Source organism: Peromyscus maniculatus, chromosome 16, assembly GCF_049852395.1.
Source record: "Peromyscus maniculatus bairdii isolate BWxNUB_F1_BW_parent chromosome 16, HU_Pman_BW_mat_3.1, whole genome shotgun sequence".
NCBI lineage: Eukaryota > Metazoa > Chordata > Mammalia > Rodentia > Cricetidae > Peromyscus > Peromyscus maniculatus.
In genome coordinates, this window is record NC_134867.1 from 51,173,929 (window position 1) to 51,200,490 (window position 26,562).

The 26,562-nt window shown below is 45.4% G+C and overlaps 1 protein-coding gene across 2 annotated transcripts; it reads right to left on the reverse strand.

The window, feature by feature from the left end:
* On the reverse strand, positions 1-26,562 carry Lrp11 (LDL receptor related protein 11). 2 transcript variants are annotated; one of them, XM_006984455.4, is made up of 7 exons: positions 25,764-26,562; positions 20,258-20,415; positions 18,234-18,375; positions 15,052-15,177; positions 13,200-13,403; positions 8,580-8,675; positions 1-2,020 (listed from the first exon to the last, which is right to left on the reverse strand). In XM_006984455.4, the coding sequence occupies exons 1-7, from the start codon at positions 26,320-26,322 to the stop codon at positions 1,866-1,868; spliced, it is 1,440 nt and encodes a 479-aa protein (XP_006984517.1). In that variant the 5' UTR covers positions 26,323-26,562; the 3' UTR covers positions 1-1,865. The 2 variants fall into 2 exon arrangements, with proteins under 2 accessions (XP_006984517.1, XP_076408917.1); XM_076552802.1 differs by having other exon boundaries at positions 1,884-2,020; positions 8,511-8,675; positions 25,764-26,456.

A 26,562-nucleotide genomic window follows, 5' to 3' on the forward strand; every position in this document is an offset into this window, starting at 1 on the left:
TAAGAATAAAATAGTTTATTAAAGGAATAGTACATACAAGACATCTTTTTCTCAAGTACTTCAAAACAATAGCAATACTAGATCGTAGTTAATTTCTTTGTATATAAAAGAAGTGCAGAAAGAAACATGCCTTATTAGTTTCTATCTTACTGGGTATGGCTGTAGGTGACGTTCTCTATAAAAATGAGCCGCACAGCATCAGAGTACAGATAAGTTCACTCACACAGTTCATCTCTCAGGCCACCAGTGTAACATTGACACCATTGCTCAGCTCTAAACATTCAGCAAAAGGCTACACTTGGAGTCTCAAGAGACAAAAGCAAACACTTGTTTTTCTAGAACTACCCATTTATTAATGCATTTTGATAGGCTATATTCCCTCACCAAAATCAAGCCCCCTGTTAAAGGAACCACCTACTTTACATTCAGTCTAAAACGAATGAGATTACAGTGGTTTTTTTTTTTTCAATGTTTGCCACTCACAGTAAAGAAAAGAGGAATATCATGATTATAATTGGGCACCACACTATGTAGTCCCCTCAGAATAATCTCTAGAGTGTATAACCCAGCATTGAGTGATGAGGGAAAATCTGCCTTTACTGCCTACAAATTTAAAAGATGCTAAGCTGGACGCTAATTTCCTGGAATGGGGAGTTTGTGCAAAAGTGCTTTTTGCCCTGGAAATACATCCTGACATTAGCTGATTGTACATTATAACTTTTTTTTTTGTTTTAGTTTTGAGACAGAGTTTCCCTGTGTAGTTTTGATGCCTGTCCTGGATCTTGCTCTGTAGACCAGGTTGGCCTTGAACTCACTGAGATCAGCCTGGCTCTGCCTCACGAGTGCTGGGATTAAAGGCGTGCGCCACCACCGCTGGTTCCTTATAACAATTTAATATCATAAAAGAGGGTGAAGGCAGGGTGTAGCTCAATGGTAGAGCACTTAGCACAAACAGGCTCCTGGATTCCACCTCCAGCCCTGTAAAACATCACAAGGGGAAGCATCTGGCTCATTCCATTGATGGCCTGTGATACTTAAATATGGCGACATCTTTACAAACACCGTACCCAGACATCAATGTTTTGATTGATAATTCGCACTTTTTCATCAGAAAGGCTCATGTTGAAATCCAGTGCATATATAAACCAGTCAGTGTGCTCCACACCATGAAGCAGCATTGAGCAGATGACACATTAATGTCCTCACTCACTTACCCCACGGCTATGCTTCTATTTGCCTTCCAGGTCCTCTGCTGACACCTTGATCTCATTTCATACCCACCTAGAGTTGCTCCTAACCAAAAGGTATTCTTCCAAGGTCAGCCAAACATGGCAGCTACCACCATGGCCTGATGTCAGAAGCATGGGGTGGGGTGAAGTGGAGAACCCATATCCCTCTCCTGTAGGACTTTGCTGACCTATTCAGAATGCTTATAACATACAGACTTGCTATGGTATCATCTCACTGAGTGTAATTCATTTAGGATCCCTTTTCAAAGCTATTTGGCAGAGAAAAAGAAAATGGAGCTCATGAGAACTCAGTGGAGAAGAGGGCTGGAAGACAAGGGGGAAGCTATGGGGGCCAGCACTTGGCACCTCTCAAATGAAAGGTGGGCATTGCCATCTGTCACCACATGGCATACTGACTTTCTGTCTCAGCATACTATACACTTCAATCTCATGAATTCCTCTCTACCTTTCAAGACATTTACTTCCCAGGAAAAATGATAAAATTTCATGATAAAACAAGGTTTATAACCGCACTGTCATCTTGCACAATTTAAAGCAACAGGTCTTAAGGATAGAACCCAAGGGACAAATTGTAAGTGAAGCCCATCCTCGCCCGCAGCTGCTTAAGTATCTTCATTACAGATACATCCCATTGATGAGGTAGTCAGATTCCTCAGACGTAATGGGACGGGCTTTCTTCAGTTTCTGCTTCACCAGCCGGAGTCGGCAAGTCACCATGAGAAGTAACAAAGCAGTGATGGCCAGACCCAGTGCCAGGGGTAACACTGCACCTATGCAAGGTTTGGGGAGGGGAGAAGCACTGGTCAGCAGTTGGCAACAGTGACAGCTACTGGTTACTATATGATGAGCACCCGGCATGCATTATTTTACCCCATCTGAACACCTCCAGTTGGTACTAGTATTATTTCTGCTTTTCCGACAAAGGTACAGAGAGGTTAATTCCCCCGTGTAGTTATGTACTGTAGGTCTAATCTTAAACCCAGCCCACTTAAAAACCAAATTCTCTACCAGGTTGGTGCAAAAGTTGCCTGGCATCAGGAGTGAAAACATGGCAATGAGACCACCCTTATCTCCAACTATCCTAGAGACTGCAACCGCGAGAAATGTTCTCATTATAGTCTTGTGACATTGGTGGATTCACACATAAGCATCTTCTTATTAGCTATCGTCTAACTCTTGATTTCTGGTTCTGGTAGGGCTTAAGATATCAATTTCCAGGACTTGAAAGACGGTACCATGGTTAAGACACTTACTGCTCTTCCAGAGTACCCAGCTTCAATTCCTAGCACCCACATGAGGGCTCACAACCAACGGTAACTCTAGTTCCAGGGGATCTGATGCCCTCTTCTGGCCTCCATAGGCACCAGGCACTCACGTGGCACATAGACATGCATACAGGTAAAACACCCCTATACAGAAAATTAATTTTTTTACATTCAAGGATCCTATTATCTTCTAGTAGACCATATTGAAAACTGTCATCAAATATGCTAGTGTACTTGGTCAGCCCTAAAAACAAATGTATATGGGCAACACTGAACAGATTCAGCAGGGTGTGTGTGTGTGTGTGTGTGTGTGTGTGTGTGTGTGTGTGACAATAATAAAGAGGGGCCATGTATTTTTTGGGGGAAGGGAGCACAGGAGAAGTTAGAGAAAAGGGAGGAAGAAGTAGTGTTATGTTTTAATTAAAACTAAAATTGTAAAAATATGCTGGTGTAACTTTGGCCATTGTTTTTTTCCTTTGGAGCTGGACCTGGACAGCAGACCAGAGTAGCTTGTAGTTTTCCAGAGTCTGGAAGCGGCATGGGAGATGTGTCTCCAGTCAAACTCAGCAGGCTCTATTCTTAGTCCCCTCTACACTGGAGTAGGGCCAGGTTTGGGATGATGGTGAGGCTATTTTTAGCTGCACCTTCCTGCAGCTGGACAAACTAAAGGAGCCAATATCTCCCTGTGTAGCTTGGTTCTGAAACATTCCATTTTGCATATTTATTCTGTGTTGATTAATAGCTTTCCATGTGCCGGACACTGGCCTAAGAGCTAGTAATCAAAGATAAGCAATTGTTTGTTTGTTGCTCACAAAAAATACCCCACAAGGATAAGCTAATACTAAATGCCAGCTTTATAGCTGAAATAACTGAATGCTCACAACCATGTGAGCTGGTACTAACATTATAGCCATTTTACAAACAATGGAAATGGGGGCATCTAATACTGTGTCATATGTCCTAGAGCACCCCCACCCATTCAGGACAGAGCCTGTGGTCTAGTCCTTACAGTGCCGATTTCTCCAAGATGGATGTGAGAACATGTCTGGATAACTTTAACCTGAGAAGATAGGCATTTACTAGAAAGACTGCAAATAAATGTTAATATTACAACGACAGAGTTGTGTTTAAAATCTAAAGATAGGAGCCGGGCGGTGGTGGTGCATGCCTTTAATCCCAGCACTCGGGAAGCAGAGGCAGGCAGATCTCTGTGAGTTCGAGGCCAGCCTGGGCTACCAAGTGAGTCCCAGGAAAGATGCAAAGCTACATAGGGAAACCCTGTCTCGAAAAACCAAAAAAAAAAAATAAAATAAATAAATAAATAAATAAAATAAAATAAAATAAAAATCTAAAGATAGGAAGAAGTGTCTGGTAATATTTTTGCTAGAGTGATTTGGCTTTTATGTGGGAGCTCAATTTGGTAGATGGAAGAAGATAAGTTTGTTACATATGTTTGTTCTTGAATATATGTATATACTGTGGAGCATTTTCTGGTTAACGTGCCTGTAGGGCTGTGGTTCTCATCCTTCCTAACGCTGCAACTCTTTAATACAATTCTGAATATTTGTCTGTGAGCATATCTGTATGTAGGCAGACCTGCCTGGAGATGGATAGAGGAGCGGACTCACATATCCCCAATGGTCTTAGGTGACCCTTTCATTTAACCTCAGAAGGGTTGAGAACTACAGCTGTAGGGGCTCCAGGTGGAATGTCCCCTTAGGCTCTTTGATTACCTGGTCTAGATACCTAGGAGCTGTTAGCACACTGATAGTAGCTGCTACAGTGAAAGTGAGAGCAATAGATAGAAAGGAAGAAGGGACAGGGGCAGGCTCCAGAGGGCAAGATCTGTCAGAGAACAGAGATGCGGAAAGCCAATAGAAGGAAAAGGCACCAGAGGGAAGTGGTTCTGGTGAATGGGATGCCCCAGAGGGCACAGGGTGGAGCCTGGGAAGCCGACTAGATTAGCATTGGACATTTATTTACAGGAGACCGGGCTGTTTTCTTTCTTTCTTTTTGTTTTTTGTTTTCTTCTTTATGCACTGAAAGAGACCTGGTTGCTTGCAGCCACAGAGGGTGTGAACCAATGGAGATTAAGAGAAGATGGCAAAATGCCACTGGGGAAATGACCACATCGAGACTCAGGAGCGGTGGCCTTGCAGAGGTGGGGAAGGAAGAGAGGGTGGGGCAAGCACACAGGTCTGTTTGAGGCTGGAAGCTAGGGTAGTTCTCTGCAGACAGCCTTCACTTTAGGCACTCACAACTGGCCCCAGGTGTAGCTGGCCTCACCTTGACATGACCTCAAGATGATTTCACACCAGGGGCCTCTCAAACTCTACGATAGTATCCGAATACCCAGGACTGTCCTGTGTCTGGAACATGAGGAAAGGATTCGGAAGTTGCTTTAGTGGCTACGGATATCACATTTTAGGGTAGGGCCAGTGCTCCCTTATAGAATTGTGAGGAAATGCACAGCTTAGAAACTGGTTCTAGAGCCACCCGTCCCACAGCCCGGCCGTCTGGAAGCATCCAGAACCACTGCTTCTCCCTGCATCGAGGTTTTAGTGGCCACTACTGGCTCCTACTGCCGTCCTGATGAAAGATGTTTTCAAAGGGCTAAGTGGTCCGCAAGTGTCAGGACCCAGACAAAGGAAGGCTTTGTTCTCCTCCCACAGGAGCTCAGAGACCCCCTAAACCACTTCAGCTTGGAATATAACAGCCCCAGTTTCACCTGCACAGGGAAGGGCTGTTAGCCTCCGAGTCTGGCTTGATCAAAGATGAAAAGCAGTGTTTAGGCTAAAGACGGGGGCGGGGGGGGGGGGGGCAAATTTTGGGTGGACATCTTAATCCTGTGGCTCAGGCCCACCTAGGGTGACAAAACAAAATTCATGAAAATCTGTTTCCCAAATCAGGTATGAGATTGTGAATTCCTGTTTAGGGCTCTGTGTCTCTCCCTGGGTCTCTCTCTGTGAGTGTGTGGGTGTGTCGCACATACACATATACACAAACATCTATAATGTAGTATTTGCGCCAGAATACTGAAACATTCTTTTCTTTTTAAACTGAGTTGTGTGTATGTACACTTGTGTGTGTATATGCTCACAGCCGTGTGTGTGTGTGTGTGTGTGTGTGTGTGTGTGTGTGTGTGTGTGTACATGGGCTTGCCAGTGCATGTACATATGTATGGAGGTCAGAGGTTGACACTCCATCTTATCTTTTTATTATTTATTTATTTTATTATATTGAGTTTTTATTTATATATATATTTTATTTATTATTAAGTTTATTATTTATTTATTTTGTATACAGTGTTCTGCTTGCACATATCCCTTCAGGCCAGAAGAGGGAGCCAGATCTCATTACAGATGGTTGTGAGCCACCATGTGGTTGCTGGGAACTGAACTCAGGACCTCTGGAAGAACAGCCAGCACTCTTAACCACTGATCCATGTCTCCAGCCCCACTCCATCTTATCTTTTGAGACAAGGTCTCTCATTGAACCCAGAGCTCATCTATTGGCTAGAATAGCTGCCCAGTGAGCTCCAGGGACCCATCCATTCCCATTTCCCCAGGGCTGAGGTTACATATCTATGTGGCCATGCCCAGCTCCTGTGTGGTTGCCACAGGCCCAAAATTATGTTCATGTTCTTGTATGGCAAGCACTTTACTGGCTGTGGCGGTTTGCAAGAAAATGCTCCCCAAAGGCAATGGAGCTATTAACAATGGCCTTGTTGGAGTAGGTGTGGTCTTGTTGGAGGGGGTGTGTCATTGTGGAGGTGGGCTTTGAGGTCTCAACTATGTTCAAGATACTGCCCAGTATCTCAGTTTACTTCCTGTTGCTTGCATATCAAGATGTAGCCAGCACCATGTCTGCCTGCCCATGGCCATGCTCCCAGCCATGATGATAATGGACTGAACCTCTGAAACTGTAAGCCGCCACCTCAATTAAATGTTTTCTATATTGCTATGAGGGCTGGAGATGGCTCAATAGTTAAGAGCACTGACTGCTCTTCCAGAGGACCTGGGCTCAATTCCCAGCACGCACATAGAAGCTCACAACTGTCTGTAATTCCAATTCCAGGGGACCTGACACCCATGGCAAAACACCAATGCACATGAAATAAAAATAAATTAATTTTTAAAAACCCTGCAATTAAGAGTTGCTGTGGTCATGGTGTCTCTTCACAGCAACAGGAATCCTAACTAAGACACTAGCTGAGCCATCATCCCAGCCCCTTGTCTCTTGGAAACAGGATTTTGCTATGTAGATCATGCTGGTCTCACACTTGTAAGCCACTCTCCTGCTTCTGCCTCCCAAGGCTGTGCCTAAGCGGTTACAGGCATGTCCACCACATAGCACTTCTGTGTGTGTGTGTGTGTGTGTGTGTGTGTGTGTATGTGTGTGTGTGTGTGTGTGCACATTAGTGTTTTTGCCTGAGTTTGTATGAAGTGCCAGATCCCTTGGAACTGGAGTTACAGATCATTGTAAACTGCCATACTGCCATGTGGTTCCTGGGAATTGAACTTGGGTCCTCTGGAAGAGCAGCCAGTGCTCTTAACTGCTGAGCCATCTCTCCAGCCCCACCACATAGCATTCATTCTTTGATGTTTAATCCTTAGTTGACATAGTTTCCTCAATACTTGCAGTTTGGGTAATTTGAAATTATTTTTTCTCCAACTCCTTCTAAAACACAGAGACAGAATTGTTAGTAACTACCTAAAGTGAAGCCTCTCTTTTTCATACCCATGCTTAAAAATGTATTAAAATGGCTTAATACATTCCAACTCTGTACCATAAAAAAACACTAAGAGGATGAATGATCTATTCTGCTTATATGAGCAGGAATGATATTCAAACCATCTTAACAACTAGAATAAGGAGCACTCCATTAGAACTGAGCCTCCAGGGACAAGTGGCCATGGGCTCCAGACGGGCTGGCTTCTCTCTCCATGCTGACAGGTGACAGGGAGTCATTCTAACATTCAGAGACAAGTCACATTCAATGGGCCAGCAGACTGCAGTGGATACAGACAGCTGTTGATATCTGCGTTATGCTCAGACATCAGTTGTTTAAAAATTATATTTGGTATTACCCAGCCATGAAAAGGAAATGACCACTGTTGTACAGATACTACAAAGAATAATCTAGGGGGAAAAGAAAGCTTTGTCCGGGTTTAAATCAATAATTTAAGGATTATGTTTTGTTCCCCTAGGTCTTTTTGATGACTTAATGAGCAGGATTCAGGGCTAAAGCCTTTCTACAGGACCATCAGTGTGCTCTTTCCAGTTAAAACAACCCAAATGATGAAACTGACCTTCCACATGTCAGTGTCCTACCTGCCTCCTGTACTTCCCATGTTCCTGGCATGTTCTGTCATTAAGAGCACACTATCTTCCTCGCTTTTCTACCTCACAGGTAACTCCATCTTAACAGCCATCATTTACAACCGAACCATGTAGTATACACGAAACACTGTGGCGTTCACCCTCCACAGCCTCCTGTGAGGTAGGATGAGTTATTGCTGTCACCTCCCATGAAGTCACTAGAATCCAGAGATGAGGACCTGGCCGTGGTTGTGGAGTTGAGTGAAAGAGCCGGAATTTGAACTATGGCGTCTGATCTGTCCTGGATCTCGCTCTGTAGACCAGGCTGGCCTTGAAATCAGAGATCCATCAGCCTCTGCCTCCCGAGTGTGGGGCCTAAAGGCGTGTGCCACCATGCCTAGCTGAGCCTGTATTCTTAACCTCTGCGCCCCAAGTGTGGCTTTTCCCATAGAGTGATCCCTGGAAGGATGTGGGAAAGACAGAGTGAGAGCCAAAGACAGTAGGCTGCTGTCAAGGGCGCCTTTTGCACGTGACCTTGAAGAAGAGAAGACAGTTCCGGTCCTGGAGCACTCTTCAGCCTGAACTCTCACAGCCTCACCTGACGTGCAGCCAGGGCTCGGGCGGTCCTGTGGACCTCACTGCTCTGCAGCGTGTTTCCAAGGCGTGCACTGACCTGCTTCTGGGGCTGGGCGGTCCTGTGGACCTCACTGCTCTGCAGCGTGTTTCCAAGGCGTACACTGACCTGCTTCTGGGGCTGGGTGGTCCCCTCGTGCGAGATCACTCTTGGACTTGAAAACGTAACTTCCCTCTTCTTGGTTCTTTCCTGAGGAATTACTGTCTGTGGGAAGTGAACAGATAGATGTTAAAGGGACATTAAAGACTTCCGGAAGTAGGCATGGAATTACAGGTTTACTTTTTAATTTAGGTATATGTCTGTCTGTCTGAGTTTATGACATGTATGTGGGTACCCACAGAGGCCACTTGCGAATCCCCTGATGTGGGTGCTGGGGTTCAAACTCATCTTCTCTGGTTAACCACCAAGGAATCTCTCCAGTCCCTTATTTAAGGTTTTTTGTTTGTTTGTTTGTTTGTTTTTTTGTTGTTTTTCGAGACAGGGTTTCTCTTTGTTACAACTCTGTCTGTCCTGGAACTCACTCTGTAGACCAGGCTAGACTTGAATTCAAAGAGATCTGCTTGCCTCTGCCTCTGTCTCTGCCTCCCAAGTGCTGGGATTAAAGGCCTGTGCCACCACGCCTGGCTCCCTTATTTACTTTTTAAAAGACAGACTTAGAGAAAGGAACGGCAGGGTTTATTTTTAAATAAACATAGGCCAGTTGGGCATGGTGGCTCATGCCTTTAGTCTCAGCACTCAGGAGGCAAAAGAAGATGGCTCTCTGTCAGAGACCCCACAAACCTCATGGCTCGGAGTGAGATGATCTGCTCAAGGTGAAGAATGATTTCGCATCATGTCGTGCGAACTTCCAGAATCTGACCTTGTTTATTCTTCTTACACATTTAAACACACTAAAGCACTGGGAAAGGTGTCCATGTGACACACACTGAACAGAACTCAGAGGTTGGCTAATGCTCCACCACGGAGCTATGTCCTGGCACCCTTTGCTTATTTTCATACCGAGGGACCAGTGTGCTTGTAAAGGGCCCTCTCCAAATGGTCTAGAAGTGATTTAAACAACCTTAAGTTGATTATCATGTTTTTTCCTACCAATGAAGGAAGGATACTAACTCTGCAGGGGCTAGGGTTGAAGTGAGGTCCTCAGAGCTGAGTTACCATGGACCAGGCTCTGCCTGGCTAAAGTCCCTAGAGTCCAAACCTTACTCCCCTAATCGCTGCTTATGAATAGTCAAATATTTTCCTATAGGGTAGTGTTCTAAGATCACCATCTCTCCCTGTGCCCCAATGGAGGATATGTAAAGGAATCTGCGGACTGTCTTAAATGGCATTTTCCACAGAAGTAAACAAGTCAAGGAAAGAGGGCCTACTCCTCTCAAAATCTCAGGGAAATAACCCTTGATTACCCTCATTTGTGTTAGGTCTAGATGAGGGGAAGGTGGGTCAAGAGGACACTGAGATGGGCTACTGAAGACTAAGGAGTTTCTTAGAGAAGGAGTTACTAATGTCAGGGACAGACAGACAGACAATAGTAGAGTTTCCAAGGAGACTGCAGTCTCCAATACCAGAGATGGCAAGGTAGGGAATCTGAAGAGGATCAGGGACTTTGTGGCATAAGAGCCTCTTAGGACTCTTCAAGGCTGGGGGACTTCACAGCCAGGGCCGGAAAGCCAGGCTCTCTCCTTGTCAGACAGAAGGCAAGGAGGTGGGTGGGGAGCAGGATGTACATTCTGCCAATGCCTTAACAGTGATACCATCTGGTGGAACGCACTTCCTGGAGGAGGAGTCCTGTCAGTACTGACCCAGTGGGGTGCTGTACTGGAGGAGGACATTCTAACATTACATTCTTGGGGTTTGTGATAAATGAACCTCCTCACACTGGATATTTTGAGATGGATTCCCAGTGCCATCTTGGAAGGACACAAGTTTTTACAGCTGTTCCATAGACTACACTTTCATAGATCCAAACTATCTTCCTGGAACTGTGATCATATAGATTCTGATCAGTCGCCCCATAACATGAAATGTGAGAACTCTAGACGAGAACATGAGGAAGGAAACCTTTAAAACAAGTCTTTAAGGCTTTTTTTTTTTTTTTTTGTGGCACCTTCTAGGAGGTTGGCCATTCAAGATGAAGCTGAATATCTCCTTCCTAGGTACCAGCTGTCAGAGACTCATTGAAGTGGACGATAAACGAAAGCTTCGTATGTTCTGTGAGAAGCACATGGCCACAGAAGTGGCTGCCGATGCACTGGGTGAAAAGTGGAAGGGCTATGTGGTCTGAATCAGTGGTGGGAACCACAGACAAGGTTTTCCCATGAAGCAAGATGCCTTGACCCATGACAGAGTCCCCCTGCTGTTGAGTATGGGGCAATCTTGTCATAGATCAATGAGAACTGGATAGAGGAAATGCAAGTCTGTTCAAGCATGCAGTGTGGACACCATCTCTATGTTCTCAATGTATATTTTTGATTATTATAAGAAAGTGGAGGGAGGGGGAGAAGGCTATTCCCGACTGACAGATACTACTGTGCCTCAATGGTTGGTGCCCAAAAGAGCTATCAGTACCTGAAGGTTGTCAATCTCTCTAAAGAAGATCATGGCCACCAATGTTTCTAGAAAGCTCTTAAACAAAGAAGGTAAAAAGCCCAGGACCAAAGTGAGGGAGACCAGCTCCCTCTTTTTCCCCCAGGGTATTCTTGAGGAGGGAGAAGTGAGAAATATGTAGATAGAAATATAGAGGAGAGGGAGAGAGTTAGAAACACAGGATATCTCGGGAGGGCCTGGGTCCAAACCCATTAGCACCTTCTGTCTCTTCTAAAGAGCTTTTAAAGGAATGCCAAGGGGTGGAGCAAAAGACCTCCCTCCAGCACAGCCAAGTGCAGACCATCCCAGACACCTGGTGACCATGTGTGTGGTCAAGCCATCCCCTAGTGCAGCCCTGCTGTGTAAAGCAAGCTCAGATCTCACTAGGAAGCTTATGTGGCCTCCCACACCAAAGCACCCAAGAGTCAGTGTCTATTATTCTACGTGTCCTGAAACTCGATATTGCTTTAAAGAAACAATGCACTAAGAAAAGCCAAGAGGAGGCTGCAGAATGTGCTAAACTTATGGCCAAGAGGATGAAGGGAGCCAAAGAAAAACACCCAGAATAGACTGCCAAGAGATGTAGGCTGGCCTCGGTGAGCGCTTCTACTTCTGAGTTCAGTCCAAAACAAGTCTTGAAGAGTAACAAGTAAATGATCAGACTTGACTCTCAAAAGAAATAATGAAGTCCCTAAAGCTGATAGAGTAGCTTACAATGAATGAGACCCTCAATTTGACTCTATATAGAAATAATAAGTGAATGAATGCCCTTAAAACAAAAGACCTTTTTATATAACTATTACCCAAAAGATAAGCCAAGGTTCAAGGTTTTGGTGTATTTAGTAGAGGAAGAATGCCACACCCGTATGCAGAAAAGGTTTGGGTTTCTGTTCATATTTCATCCCAGTTCCTTGAAGGACTTGGCTGATCTGCTACACTACCCACAAATTCCTAAGTTCCCAATAAACAGAACCCATGTAAACGGGCACACAGCACTGCTTTATACCACTCTGCAGGCCTGGAAACCGGCTTTCCTTCCTCCCAGCTAGTCTGGATGCAAGAAGACAGCCTTGTTAACGGTGACTTGGACCACACAGAGAACAGGCCCCACAGCTGCATCCATATCCCACGACAATCCAGCCATTGTGCCACGAGACGCTGAGCAAACACAGACAGCATCTGTGCCCCCAGACGCCAGGGGTGCAGGACATTCTGAGCACGCATTCACTGTGTAACCAAACATTTATACATGCCCTACACAATCTTAAAAAAGACCGTGTTTGAGGTTGAGGGTGTATTTCAATGGTTCAGTGAGTGTTTTGCATGTATAAAGCACTGAGTTTAGTCCTCAGCATGCACAAAAAAATTGTGCCTGCACTGAACACATACAGAGACGTATCATTAGTCCCTAAAAAATACCATATAAGAACTATTTATTTAGTACTTATACTATATAAGGAATTACATGTAATTCGGGGATGGTTTGCAGCATACAGGAGGATGTGTGTATAGGTCACATGCTATTTTTTTTTTTTTTTACATTTAGTTATTTTGTATGTATGTGGGTGGGGCAGGCATGTATGCCATGGCCCATGTGTGGAGATCAGGGGATAACCTGCAAGATTGGGTTCTCTCCATCCATCAGGTGAATCCTTGGGGCTGGAACTCAGGTCGTTAGGTTCTGCAGTAAGGGCCTGGACTCACTGAACTGTCTCGCTGCCCCATAGTGCTACTTTTATAGATGGTACTTGAGCGTCTTTGAACTTTGGTGCTCACGGGCCCTGGAATGGATCCCTCAGGGATATCAAGACATCAAGGGAGGACTGTTTTTACTAGACATTCCTTTCCATAAACCAACACTTGGTTTCTTTTCAGTGCTGGAGATCAAACTGAGGGACTCTGGATGCTGGACAAGCCTTCCACTGACCTACAGCTCCAGAGCTCCTTCGCTGTATTAGTACAAATGTCAGGGTTGCTTTCTGTTTTATTTTGTCTTGGCCAAATTCTTCATTTCAATTTGTAAATCATTCTATTTTGGAGTACATTTCCTTGATGGTCTTCAAGCATAAAATATAACTTTGTTAGCCATACTAACAACAGAAAACAAAGACTATTATTCATGGAGAACTCATTTTGAGTCCTTACCTGGCATGACAGGACTGATTTGACTTTCTGGCGCCCTCTGGGTGGAGTGAATCCTCTTCTCTGTGTGGGATACAGCAACTGGTTGGTTGTGGGGCGTGGCTTTCTGGGGCTTTTCAAACCGGGGGTCTCCTTCACTCAGTCCTGTGGTTCCTGGCTGGGCAGAAGGAGCCGCTGTGTATGCCTCCATCTTGCGGTCAAGGCCCACTGTGGAAGAACTCGGTTACTTGCTGGGTTTCTTTTCTCTCTCCTCTCTCTCTCTTTCTTTGTGTGTAAGTGTGTGTGTGTGTGTGTGCCACACTGCATGTGGCAGCCTGAGACAACCCTGTTGTTCCTTAGGAACCATCCACTTCTGTTTTTGAGACAGATTCTCTTCTTTGTGGCTTAGAACCGGGAACTTACCAAGCAGGCTAGGCTGGCTAACCAGCAGGCTCCTGGATCCTCCTGTCTCTGCTGCCTCTGTCCTGGGATCACTACCACAGACCTCCACATTTACCTTTTTTACACGGATACTGAAGAACTCTCACCTCCTCCGCCTTGCATTTCTTTTCTGAACTTGAACCGAGACCACTGTATCTGCAGTTGATTTAAAATCATGGCTGCTGGAGGCTAATATCCCACTCAGCTAAGACATGCAGAGCCCAATAAAATCTATTGCTTACTTTTGAAATGGGCAATGTGTTCTTTCCTCTTTTAGGAGCTTTCCTAACATGGACAAAGACAAAAGAGAAATTCAACCGCGAGTGTGAGTGTGTGTGTGTGTGTGTGTGTGTCTGTTTCATAGCAATGGGGGTTGAGCCTTGGACCTCATGAACATGAAGCAAACACTAAACCACTGAGTTACTTCTCGGCTCCTCAATTTTATGTTTTGGGACCTCCCCCCGCCCTTCCTTACACCAGCACTTTATTAGAACATTTTCTACAGCTCTTCTTTCTTATGGTGCACTTTTTTTTTTCTTATGGTGCACTTTTAACTACACGAGCTTACAGACCTGGTTTATAGCTCCACCTTAGCCACACCCCAGTGTGCCATGAATAGTCCTTAAAAACTAGAAAAGCAATGCCAAGCACGGTGGAAGGAAGCAATGCCTATAATCTCAGGACTCAGAAGGCTAAGGCTAGAGGATTGTGAGTGTGAAGTCAGCCTGGGCTACATGGCAAGTCTGTATCACCAAATGAATAAGTAAATAAAATAAAATAAATAAAATCAAGGCAAAACATTAATGTATTTTAGTTTTTTTTTTAAAGTGTATTACATGCTGGGTGGTGGTGGTGCATGCCTTTCATCCCAGCATTCAGGAGGCAGAGGCAGGAGGCAGAACTCTGTGAGCTCAAGGCTAGCCTGGTCTACAAGGCAAGTTCCAGGACAGCCAGGGCTACATAGCAAAACCCTGTCTCAAAACAAAAAAGCCAAAACAACAACAAAAAAGGTGTATTACACCACATGGTGGAGGTCAGAGGACAACTTGTCAGAGTCAATTCTCTCTCCCCACCATGTGGGTCCTGGGGATTAGACTTGGGTCATGAGGCTCCAGCAAGCTCCTTTACTCAGTCAGTCATCTTCCCCGCCCTGCTTCAGGCTTTTTTTTTTTTTTAAAGTGTATGTTATGTAATATTTTAAAGATAAGGAAAATCTTTGGAAAGTTGAAAAAAATCATATGCAATACCCAAAACCTGTCATCTGCAACTCAGACTATAGCCTCAGTGAGTTCTCAAGCATAGCTTTTCCGTGGAAAGTTATTCCTGGAACCAGCAGTGGAAGGACACCGGGTTCCCATTTTTATCGCAAGAACACAGACAAGCCTCTGCCACCCCTTCCAGATCCCCGCCTGATAAGGCCAGGCAACTGACTCACAGTTTTGACAGAAGTCTTCGTCCGACCCATCTGGACACTGCCTCACTCCATCACAGGCCAAGGTGATGTCGATGCAGCAGCCGTTCTCACAGGAGAAATGGTATCTCGAGCACACTCGGGAGCATCCTGTTTGTGAACAAGTCTCAGGTCGCAGGGTTGCAGAGAGAGTTAACGTCCCTGTCAGGATGACTGGGGAAAGGGAACTCCGAGCAGGGTAGAATGACAGGGATGCTGAGGAAGACACACAGAGCTGGGGCAGCAGATTAGTGGGTCCCTCCATCACCTACCCACCCTCGAACTCTCAGGGCTGCCCCAGAGCTCCATGTCTGGAAGTTGTTCTCCAAGGCTTTATTGCTCGGGCTCCTTTGCCTGCTGCTCATTTTGCATCCATTCCCTCACTTATCCATCACAGGCCCCGCATCAGATGGGTCACCTGATACTATCCCAGCCTTTTGTGGACCATGTTTCAGTAGAAACACCATTTTATATAGTCTGTATCTTGAATTCTTTTTTTAAGTAAGACATTTTTTTCTTGAGATTACCTTTCTGCTGCTGACTTTTACATGTAGATGACCAGATCGCCAGTGTTGTGGAGGACGATCTATATATGTAGCTACTGGCTAGTGTGGATATACTTTTGTGAAATAATGGCATTTTTTTCCTCTTGGATCTTTCAGTCTGCAGTGAAATGCGTAGGAGCTACAGATGTGTTTTTGAAAGGCATTTTTCTCTCCTCTTGATTAAGCCAACTTTGCTAAGTAAGAATCAGGTGGGGGCTGGAGAGATGGCTCAGCCATTAAGAGCACTGGCTGATCTTCAATTCCCAGCACCCACATGGCATCTCACAACAGTCTGTAACTCCAGTTCCAAGGAATCCAACACCCCCATACAGACATACATGCAGATAAAACACCAATGCACATAGAAGTTAAAAAAATAAATTTAATAAAAAGAGAGGTAACTCTCGAGTAATAGATATAAAAGACATCTAGCTAGAATCAGGTCTTAACGGGTCCTATGATTTGATGGTGACGGGATGAACTAAAAGGTTCTTTCGGGAACATGGGTGGCAAATTATGAGAGTCCACTAACAGCAAAAGCTAAGCATTGTTGATACGCGCAGATGAGATCGATACTAATTTTGTTGAAAAGCAGTCAACGAAAAGACTAGAAAGTGAGTCTATTTGGGTGCCAGATTAGAAGATAGTTTGATCCCAAAGAAGAAAGGACATAATGCAGACAGAGGCCTGCAGAGTCAGCGACCGCCACCAGGGGGAGCAGACGGGACCGAGGAGGCTGTAACCAAGCAACCCTACACACGTGACAGGAAAACCCCGGATTACAGGGCTGTCCTTACTTCTGTGTAGTTTTAGAAACAGAGCTGCATTTATAACTTATATTTTTATGGAATAGACCTCTTCAGACTTTTTAACTGTCTTACTAAACATCTGAAATTCATTCATAAATAATATGCATGTGCTTGTGTTTTGAGATGCGGTACCCGAGAGGGACTGCAGGGCTGAGTGGGCGAAGGTGCCTGTCACCAAGCCTGAGCACATGAGGTCAATCCCAGAACCCCACATGCTGGAAAGAGAGAACCAACGCCCTGCAAGTTGTCCTCTGACCGTCACACATACCTGTGTGAGTGCAGGCACACAACACATGCTGCATGTACACACATGCACACACAGAGCATAAGACATCATACACCTTATCCCATAAACTGAAAATTCCCAGAAGATTGAAAATTAATAAAAATAAAAGTTCAAGTGTCTTATTTTCCTGCCCTAAAAATGCCTTCAGCATCAGGTGGGGTTTGTCCCTATTTGCAATCACTGTTCTACCTCATACTGAAATGCTCTCAAACCTGCTAGCTGAATATGTGGTCTCCCCCAGCATTGAAAGGTGTTAGAGATGTCAAGATACTCAAAAACTGAACCAGGTTACAGTGTGTGTGTGTGTGTGTGTGTGTGTGTGTGTGTGTGTGTGTGTGTATATATACACTAAAGGACACAGAAACTTCGGTCTATGTCCCCACCTCTGTTTTCCACCGTTCATACATGGTATTTCATACATGACTCCATGGTTCTAATTGAACCAGTAAGTGGTCAGATAGGAACAGCACCATGCTGACTGCTTTCTATTATTGTTTTTGCTCATTTGTTTATCCAAGGCAGGGTTTCTCTGTGTAGCCCTGGCTGTCTTGGAACTCACAGAAATCTGCCTGCCTCTGCCTTCTGAGTGCTGGGATTAAAGGCTTGCATCACCATACCTGGCTTCTGTGAAAATTTTTGAGTGGGGCTTTTCAACTCACTCATGTACCTTGCATATTTTAGTCTAACTGTACTCATTAGCCATACATTTCTCCCTTGTATTTTTTTAATGATTTATTATATGAAGTACTGATACAGTCAAGTCTCCATTCTATCCTATGGTATGCTTTTCCTCCTTGCACCCCATATTTTGTTTTTAATGGATGGCCAATAATAGTATATAGATATATGGTAAAGAACAGTATGTTTTGATATATGTACATATTGTAGAAAGACTAAATCAAGTCAGTTCATAAATATATCACCTTACCTACTAATTTTTTGTGGGAAGAACATTTCAGCTTGGTCTTTTGGCAATTTTGGAATGTACATTACTATCAGCCATAGTCATCATGCTGGGCAGCGGAGGTTCCTAAAACGTACTCCTCTGTTTAACTGGAATTTTGACAAGCATTTCCTACACAAATGACCCCAGCTTTTAGCAAGCACCACCCTGCCCCCTGCTTCCATTGGCTGGGCTGTTTAAACTGTAGTCTTTAGTTGCACACTTCAACCACACATAAGAGAAAGACCCTCTGTCTTTACACAAAACCCTCTCCTAGAAAAGCTGGGCACTGTCTTTGACAAGGTCAAAGGGGAAAGGTGGAAGGTCAGCTCACAGGACCCACTAGCCCATGGTCTATGCTCTGAGAATGTTCTCTGTACTCTAACCGGTGGGGCCAAATTGTCCTACATATAGAGCCCATGTTTGCTATTTACATTTTTAGCAAAAACTTCAAGCACCAAAAATAAGACGAAGAGCTCCTGAAATGTGTCACCAGGATGTAAAATCCCACAGACACCATCCTTCCCTGAACAGCTGGGCTTTGGCTGGCCGTGGGGAACTCAATGGGAGGACTTCCTTCTCACCTCCCGTGGAGTGGATCCTGGGAAGCACGTTCACAGACACGTTGTCGGAGCTTCTCTGGCCCACGGTGTCTGTCACAGTCAGCTGGAAGATGTATGCTCCTTCCTTCAGGTGGGACAGCTCCAGGGTTCCTGGCTGAGGCACCTGTCAGACAGACATGTTCAGGGAAGAGAGCTGACCGAGCACAAGGCCCAGGAACACACATGAACATGTACACTGCTCCCCCCACCCCTCGCCCCACAACAAGGCATTGGCTCCTCCTTTCCCCTTAGAAACGATACAGATAACCTTGAAACGGAAATAAGAATAAATGATAGATGGCACTCAAAGTTAGAATTACTTCTGAAGAGGAGGTGGTGGTGCATGCCTTTAATCCCAGCACTCAGGAGGCAGAGGCAGGCGGATCTCTGAGTTTGAAACCAGCCTGGTCTACAGAATGAGGACAGCCAGAACTACACAGAGAAACCCTGTCTGGGAAAAAGAAAAGGAAAGGAAAAAAGAAATGACATCTGATGTACAAATTAACCAAGAAGCTGAGGTGTAAGGAAGACAAACAGGAAGGCAGTCCTGCACAGGCTCAGTCGCTCACACAAACACAGGAGAGGGGTGCCATGATGGCAGTCACGTGAAAGAGAAGCAGGTGGCAGGAACCCTTGCTAACAGAAGACTCAGTACTAAGTACTGAGTATCATATAACCCAGCTACTAAAACAGTTCATGCAATTAGCTTCGTTAACAGGCGTTGAGACAAATGTTCAGATCACAAGAGGGAGCATCGGGTCAGAAGGAGCCATAGCACATGGGGGGAATTCTGTTAGGAGTTTCAGAGTTTATGAAGGATACACGCCTAAGAAAATCCAGATCAGACTAGAAGGTAGATGGTCTGAAAACCAGTACAAGAGCCTTTATACAGAGCAAAAGGATGCGATCATCATTTTCCAAAGGGAAGAGCTCACGCCAGTGCATACAGGGAGGTATAGACTGTTTGGGCTGACTAACAATATGCTAGGCCACTGGTTCTCAACCTGTGGGTCGATACCTCTTTGGATTTCCTGCATATCAGTTATTTACATTATGATTCTTAACAGTAGCAAAATTACAGTTATGAACTAGCAACAAAATAATTTTATGGTTGGGGTCATCACAACATGAGGAACTAAGATAGGTAGTGATGGCGCATGCCTTTAATCCCAGCACTTGGAAGGCAGAGGCAGGCAGAGCTCTGTGAGTTCAAGGCTAGCCTCATCTACAGAGCACGTTCCAGGACAGCCAAGGCTATACAGAGAAACCTGGTCTCAAAAAAACAAAGAGGAAAAGGAGGAGCAAGAAGAGAAGTAGGAGGAGAAGAATTATTCTTTACACAATAACAATTCTATTATTAGCTCCCTCTTTATACTCATTTCTTTCATACTTCCTAGCCAAATTTTTAACTGAGGGTAGCTAGGAACTTATGATGTAGTCCAGCCTGGTCTTGAACTTGTGATCTTCCTGTCTCAACCCCCTGAGTACAGGCATATGCCATCACACTTGGATACTACCCAAATCTTATACTAAGAAAGAAAACCTTTTTAAAAATAATCAGAATTATTGAAACACCGTGTAAGACATTCCCCTTGAGCTGAAGGAGCAGGATCCTGGCAAGCTTCAAAGTAAATCGTCAAGACTGTTTATTTAAGCACAAAAGGGAGTTTATAGAATAACCATTTTTAGGATAATTGATTTTATAATTTCTCCATTTTATGCAAGCTCCGCTTGTTTAAAGGCATTCAGGGACTGTGAAGGACACAGAATGCCTGTAAACAAGCAGAGCTTATAGAATCCACTTCCCAAGACAGGCGGTGGTGGCACACCCCTTTAATCCCAGCACTGGGGAGCCAGAGGCAGGTGGATCTCTATGAGTTCGAGGCCAGCCTGGCCTACAGAGCAAATTCCATGACAACCAGAGCTGTTACACAGAGAAACCCTGTTTTGAAAAACAAAAACAAAAACAAAAACAAAAAAACAACAAAAAGAATGACATGAATCACCTTCATGTCCACTGTTGGGTCACCCTGCTTCAACGTCCACTCATAATGGACGATGGCGTGGTCATCTGTGCTTTCTCGGCCATCCAGAATCACCCCATCTGTGGGCAGATGCAAAACCACATCCTTCCCGGCCTTGCTAAGTGGAGGCTCATCCTCACCTGTGAAAGACAACAGACCTCAGAGGCATGACTCCCTGATTTTCCAACCCACGAAGAGCAGTTATCTTGTTTGCAGAACAGATCAGTCTATCAAAAACCTCAAAAAGAATAAATATCAACTAAAATCTATCTTCCCGTTAACTTTTACTATGTCCCCTTTCAAACAATAAACCAGCAATCTATTCTGACATGAAATTTTAGCAAGTAGAAGAGGGAGTATGAAGTTCCTGCTGTTCACAGTAGCTATAGAAAACTAATAATCTATTTAATTTTTTTAATGATTTATTTTTACTCTATGTGCACTGGTGTTTTGTCCACATTTGTGTGTCTGTGAGGGTGTCAGATCCCCTGGAACTGGAGTTACAGACAGTTGAGCTGCCATGTGGGTGATGGGAATTGAACCTGGGTGCTCTGGATGATCAGCTGGTACTCTTAACTGCTGAGCCATCTCCCCAGCCCCCCAATAATATTTTTTAAAAATCTTCAAAAGTTTTACATGGAAGGGTTAGGAAAGCACTGAAATATCTTTCCTATCGTGAAACAAATTAATCTTGCCTCCCCTGAAGGAAAGTCAGGATGTCACTGATTTGTGTTTAAGTGGGCCATAGATGTGATTTCTGAACCCAGGGAAACCCTCCCATCCCAACCTGACCTCTGATGACCTCTGAGATAACAATCCCTCCTCAGTTCCAGTCCAGGCCAATTATACTGTAAAATGTACTTTGAAACAAACCAGAGCTCATCTACACAGAAACAGTCCCGGGAGCAACAAAGGACAGCAGTTACCAAGAACAAGAAAAATGCAATTTTGAATTTCCATTATAAATATGTGATCGACCATGTTAGCACTATGGAAACATCGACTTCTCTTGGAAAGCAAACACAGCAGGTAAGACAGAGGGGAATTGAGACTCACACCAATCGAGCCTGAGTGTTTCAAGGTGGGATGTAAGCTAGAGAACGATGTCAGCTGACCTCATTCACAACACACTGCCGGGAATGGAACCTTCCTGATAAGACCTTCCCAATCTGTGCCAACTGGTGCGAAGGATACAGATTGGCTGAGAAATAAAAATAGGACTGCAGGATGAGGGACTGAGGAGGGGCCAGAGAAGGGAAGATACAGAGGTAAATACAGAGGAACGCTATAGTGCATTTTATTTGTTTGTTTTTCTCTCCCAGGCTGTAGAGTCGATCATTTATTTCTTAAATTGCATCATTCCAGAAAAAAAAGAAAGAAACATATCCACAATTCCAGTATGATTCTCATTCTATCTAATATGTGCAGTCCAGTTTTTCCCATAAGATACTGATGATCAAACACAATCGTATTTACGTAATTATAACTTAGGGTGAGTGAGCTCTTTGTACCACGCAGCATGCTGAGTGCTCTCCAGGCACCACCTCACTTGGCACCCACTGTCAGTCTGAAGTGGGCATCATGAGTGGCAGACATGAGCTCAGAGAAGCTGAGTCAGGCGACTGACATCATACGCAAGTGGTGAACCTACATCCGATCCTTCTAAATCACAGGCTGCTTCCACTGTATTTTTTTGTTACCTTAATAATTTATAGAGTGGGATCCATTAATGGATTGCTCTATTCCACCCATTAATATTTATTCAGACATCTTGGCAATGTCAATGAAATTACATAGACTCCACGACTTCCATTTTGACTTCTTCTTTTGGGTTTCTAGGGATGAAACTTAGAGGCTGTGTACACTGGGCATGTGTCCTACCACAGAGCCACACTGCCTGGCCCATTTTTATTTCTTTTTTTTTTTTTTTTTTTGGTTTTTCGAGACAGGGTTTCTCTGTGTAGCTTTGCGCCTTTCCTGGAGCTCACTTGGTAGCCCAGGCTGGCCTCGAACTCACAGAGATCCGCCTGGCTCTGCCTCCCGAGTGCTGGGATTAAAGGCGTGCGCCACCAACGCCCGGCCTCCATTTTTATTTCTTAACCCCTAAAATTGGACATTTATTTTTCATCAACTTTATCACTATAAACAATGCCACAATGAACATATTTTTGCTCATACTGTTTCTCTAGCACAGATCATTCTCCTTAAAAAAAAAATTCTAGAAGAGTGGTTCTCAACCTGTAGGTCACGATCCCTTCAACAAACTTCTATCTCAAAAATATTTACATTCCAATTCATAACGGTAGCAAAATGAAAGTTTTGAAGCAGCAATAAAATAATTTTATGGGTAGGGGGCCGTCACCAGAGCATAAGGAACTGTATTAAAGGGTCACAGCCTTAGGAAGGTTGAGAACCATTGATCTAGAAGAATGGATATTTTAAATGTCCAGTAAATTATTTCCTAGTTGGTTTCCAAGAGATTGGTACAAATTTACACTGTCAATGACCTTGAGCATATAGTTTCTCACATGCCTGCCAAGTTTAAAAAATGTAGTTTTGTTTTTTTACAATTTAGTAAGTGTAAGCTGATGTTTACATTTGATTCCCCCCCCCTTTTTGAGGTGGTACTGGGAATTGAACCTAGGCCCTCTCCTATGTTAGCTAAGTGCACTGCTGAACAGCTATGTGCCAGCCTCTAACTGTCTTTACCTTTGGACACTTCCCATGCTTATCAACTCTATTTCCTCTCCAAGGAATTGTCTACTTGAATCTTTGGCTCATTTACTTTTGTTAAACCAACCCTCAGCTCTATTGATATTTTAAGATATTTCCTAGACTCTTGTTCATAATTCCTTACTTATTGACATGAAGTTTTTGTGAATTTGAATAAAATCTATCTTTCCTTTATGATCTACTTAATTGATCTGAAGACATCTTCCTTCCAGATAGGTAACAGTGAATTTAGCTTTCAGTTTTCCTATCTAGGGAGTAGACTGTGGCTTAATTTGAGAATACATGTGTATATAGGGCCAGTGAGTGTACATAGGGCCAGATCAGTAAATAAGGGCACTCGACGCCAAGTTTAATGACTTGAATTCGACCTCCAAGACCCACACAGTGTAAGGAGAGAACGAATTTCCTGCAAATTTGTTTCTGTCTTCCACATATATGCTATGGCAGGCATGACCATAAACATGCCTGATAAATAAACGATGTGAAAATAAATAAATGGACATCTGGGATTTGTATGTGGTCAGAGTCGCAAGTCTCAATGCATTTTCTCCAACATTGCCAACAAATAATCTTAGTACTATTCATGAACTGTAAGTGTTTACTCCTAAGGCAAAAGAGAGAGGATGAAAATGTGAGCCAGATCCTTGGAGATGAGTCAGCCGCCTGCGGAGGGATCAGCCCTGAACAGGAAGGTCAGTCCTTGCTTTGTGTTTGAAGACAGGCAGCCGAGGGAGGTCTGTTTGGAAGACAGCAGAATTCCACCTCACAGCTTTGGTTTTTCTAATATGGAAAAGGGTTGCCTTTCCAAGCTCTACCCACAGAGTCTGGGTTTCAGGCTAGTCAATCCAAACAACACAAAGGTTCTGGCTTCTGAATGCTGGAAGATTATATTCTCAGCTCCTTCAAGATCCCAAGGACTTCAGCCTCCACACCACAGCCTTCTTTTCTCGATCTTTCCAGTCAGTCACATCAACCAACCAAGTAACTAACTATACCACAGACACCGGTACCACCTTGATAACTCACAAGAAACACCCACGCTTGGTTATTATAACAATCTAAGCTAGAACACAAACAAAGCACAGAGCAAGTCCCAAGATAATTATCTTGGGATGGGAGAAGCCTAGACTCAAACTCAGGGACTCAGGAGTTCGAGCATTCTCCTTTCATCAGACTTTCTAGCGGGTAGGTTCTGTCTCATCAAGATATCTCCCCCTCATTCCTATATTCTCCCACCATCCCTGACGTCTACCTCATTATCCCAGCTGTGGGGGACAGACCTTCAGGGGCTGCTAGAAAAAGCACTGAGCTACTCGGTGGCTCAGGTCAGCAAACTACTCGCTGAGAGGACCTCAGGCAACTTGCTTTCCAGGTCAGCCTTCCACACAACAGGATTTGACCTTTGAGCTGTCGTGAGGACAGAGTGACTTCACATGTGTAAAGAGCTCAAAATAGCTTTTAACATCAAACTCAATGAGCATGGCCAATATACCGGCTAATGGGTAATGCTATAAATCTATTCTAGTCTATCCCATCCAGCCCCGCTCCACGTCTCCGTGAGCCTTTAACTCACCCCAAATAAACCAGTCACAACTCCCTACAAGGAGCCTTGCTAAATCACTTTGACTTATTTATCCTCTAACTCCACACGCTCACAAGAGTCACAAGAAATGGGGGGAAGAAATAATAATAACCCAGAAAGGAAAACTGAAGTAGTCTTAGACACATAAAGAACTCAAAAGGTTCTGTAAAACACCCTTTGCCCTCCATGAGGGGACCCACAAATGCAGTCTGTGGGCCTAGGCTGCACCTTCAGCATCCCCACGCTGCTGAAGACCTGAAGAAGTCTGGACACGTCAGTGCTCCCCAGAGAGGCCATGCCAGTGGTCATGGCAAACTCCCTCTAGAGAAGGGAAGGACAAAGGGGAAAAGAGAAAAACCACTGTTGTTTCTGGCCATGCTCTTAACCCTGCTGACTTTTCTTTTCCCAGCTTTACAGAAAGCTCCCGTGGCAATGCCACTTTCTTCTAGATGAGCACAAAGAACCCGGGGCAGGGATTTTGTTTCTCTCCTACTTTTTTTTGTCCCTTCATTGTCTTGGCTCCTCTGGAGCACCTGCATCTAAAACCACAGGATCGACAAGCTGTTTAGGTCTTTTAAAGAGACACACTTTTTAACACAGTATCCACTGTGTGTATCCAGTGCCCCAGGACAGAGTTCCTAACCCCTCAGCACACGGCTGACCCTGCTTAAACTCAGGCCAAAACAAAAGGGTCGTGAATGTGGAAACATTTGTAGGGAAGGGGTGGGAGAGAAGAGTGGAGGCAGGGTGACAAGTTTTCCTTCATATTTTTTGTCTAAAGGAAGTAGGTACAGGCAGAGAGCCAAACCAGGAAGCAGTGGGCAGGTGCTAGGGACAATTTGGCATCTAATCAAATCTTGTCCTTGCTATTTCCTGCCGTAAAACACTCTTTATAAAACACGAGACGAAATAAAACTAATCATGATTGGAAATAGGAGGCTCTGAGATACCCTCTTAAATAGAATATCCGCTAGTCCTCTCTAATCAGCCCTGCAGAAGCAGCCCACCACACCTGCCTCTCTGCCCATCTACTGGACTTTCTCAGTACCTATCCCTAAATCTGAGAAATGTGATCCACTTTTCCGATTATCCGCAGCTACAGTCCTTTGGAAGTAGAGGACATTGCATGCTTGGTAGCAGATGCCCGGAGGGCAGGACACTCGCGGCGCTTACCCGGCCCGGGCGAGCCCCCGGCGGCGTCCCCGGCGCGGCTGAGAGTGTAAGTACGGTAGCCCCGGAGCGGCGCGAACTTGCAGACGCTGCGGCCCCGCGCCGTGCAGTTGAACAAGTAGCAGCGGGGCGCGGGCATGGGAGCGGGCGCGCTGGGCCCCCGGGGCAGCTGCACCACCGCCACGGTGCAGCGCGGCTCGGAGCAGCAGGCCGCCACGCACTGCCGCCAGCCCCGCACGGTCCCCGGTGCGCGCAGGAAGCTGGCTCCGGCCGCGATGGAGTCTTGGGTGCGGATGATGGTATCCGGTACGGCCCGGTAGACCGCCGTACCGCCCGCGCCCGGGCAATCCTCCCGCGGGCCGCCGAGCAGCTCCGGTTCTAGCTCCTCGCGCGGCCGTGCCCGCTGCAGCTGCCGGCGAAAGTCCTGGAGCAGCCGATCGACCCCCGACGGCGGGGCGGCGGGCTCTCCGGGCCGGCCGCTCGGCAGCCAGAGGCAGAGCAGCAGCAGCCCGAGCAGCGTGCGGTGCCGGGAGCCCGGGCCCGGTCCTCCCCGGGCGGCCATGGCACGAGCGCGGCCTCAGAGCACGGCAGCCCCGGGGCCTGGCTGCTGCTGCACGGAGGCGGCGGGCGTGCGGGCTTCGAGAGGCATCGTGCGCCGAGCCGGGCGGGGCCTGGCACGGCCCCGGCCCTTCTACCTGGCTGCGGGCTTTGGGCGCCTCGAGCTTCGCTCCGGCCGCCGAAGCGCACCGGGGCAACCAGCGGCCTCTGCGTGGATCAGCACCGGCGTGCGGACAGCGGCTGC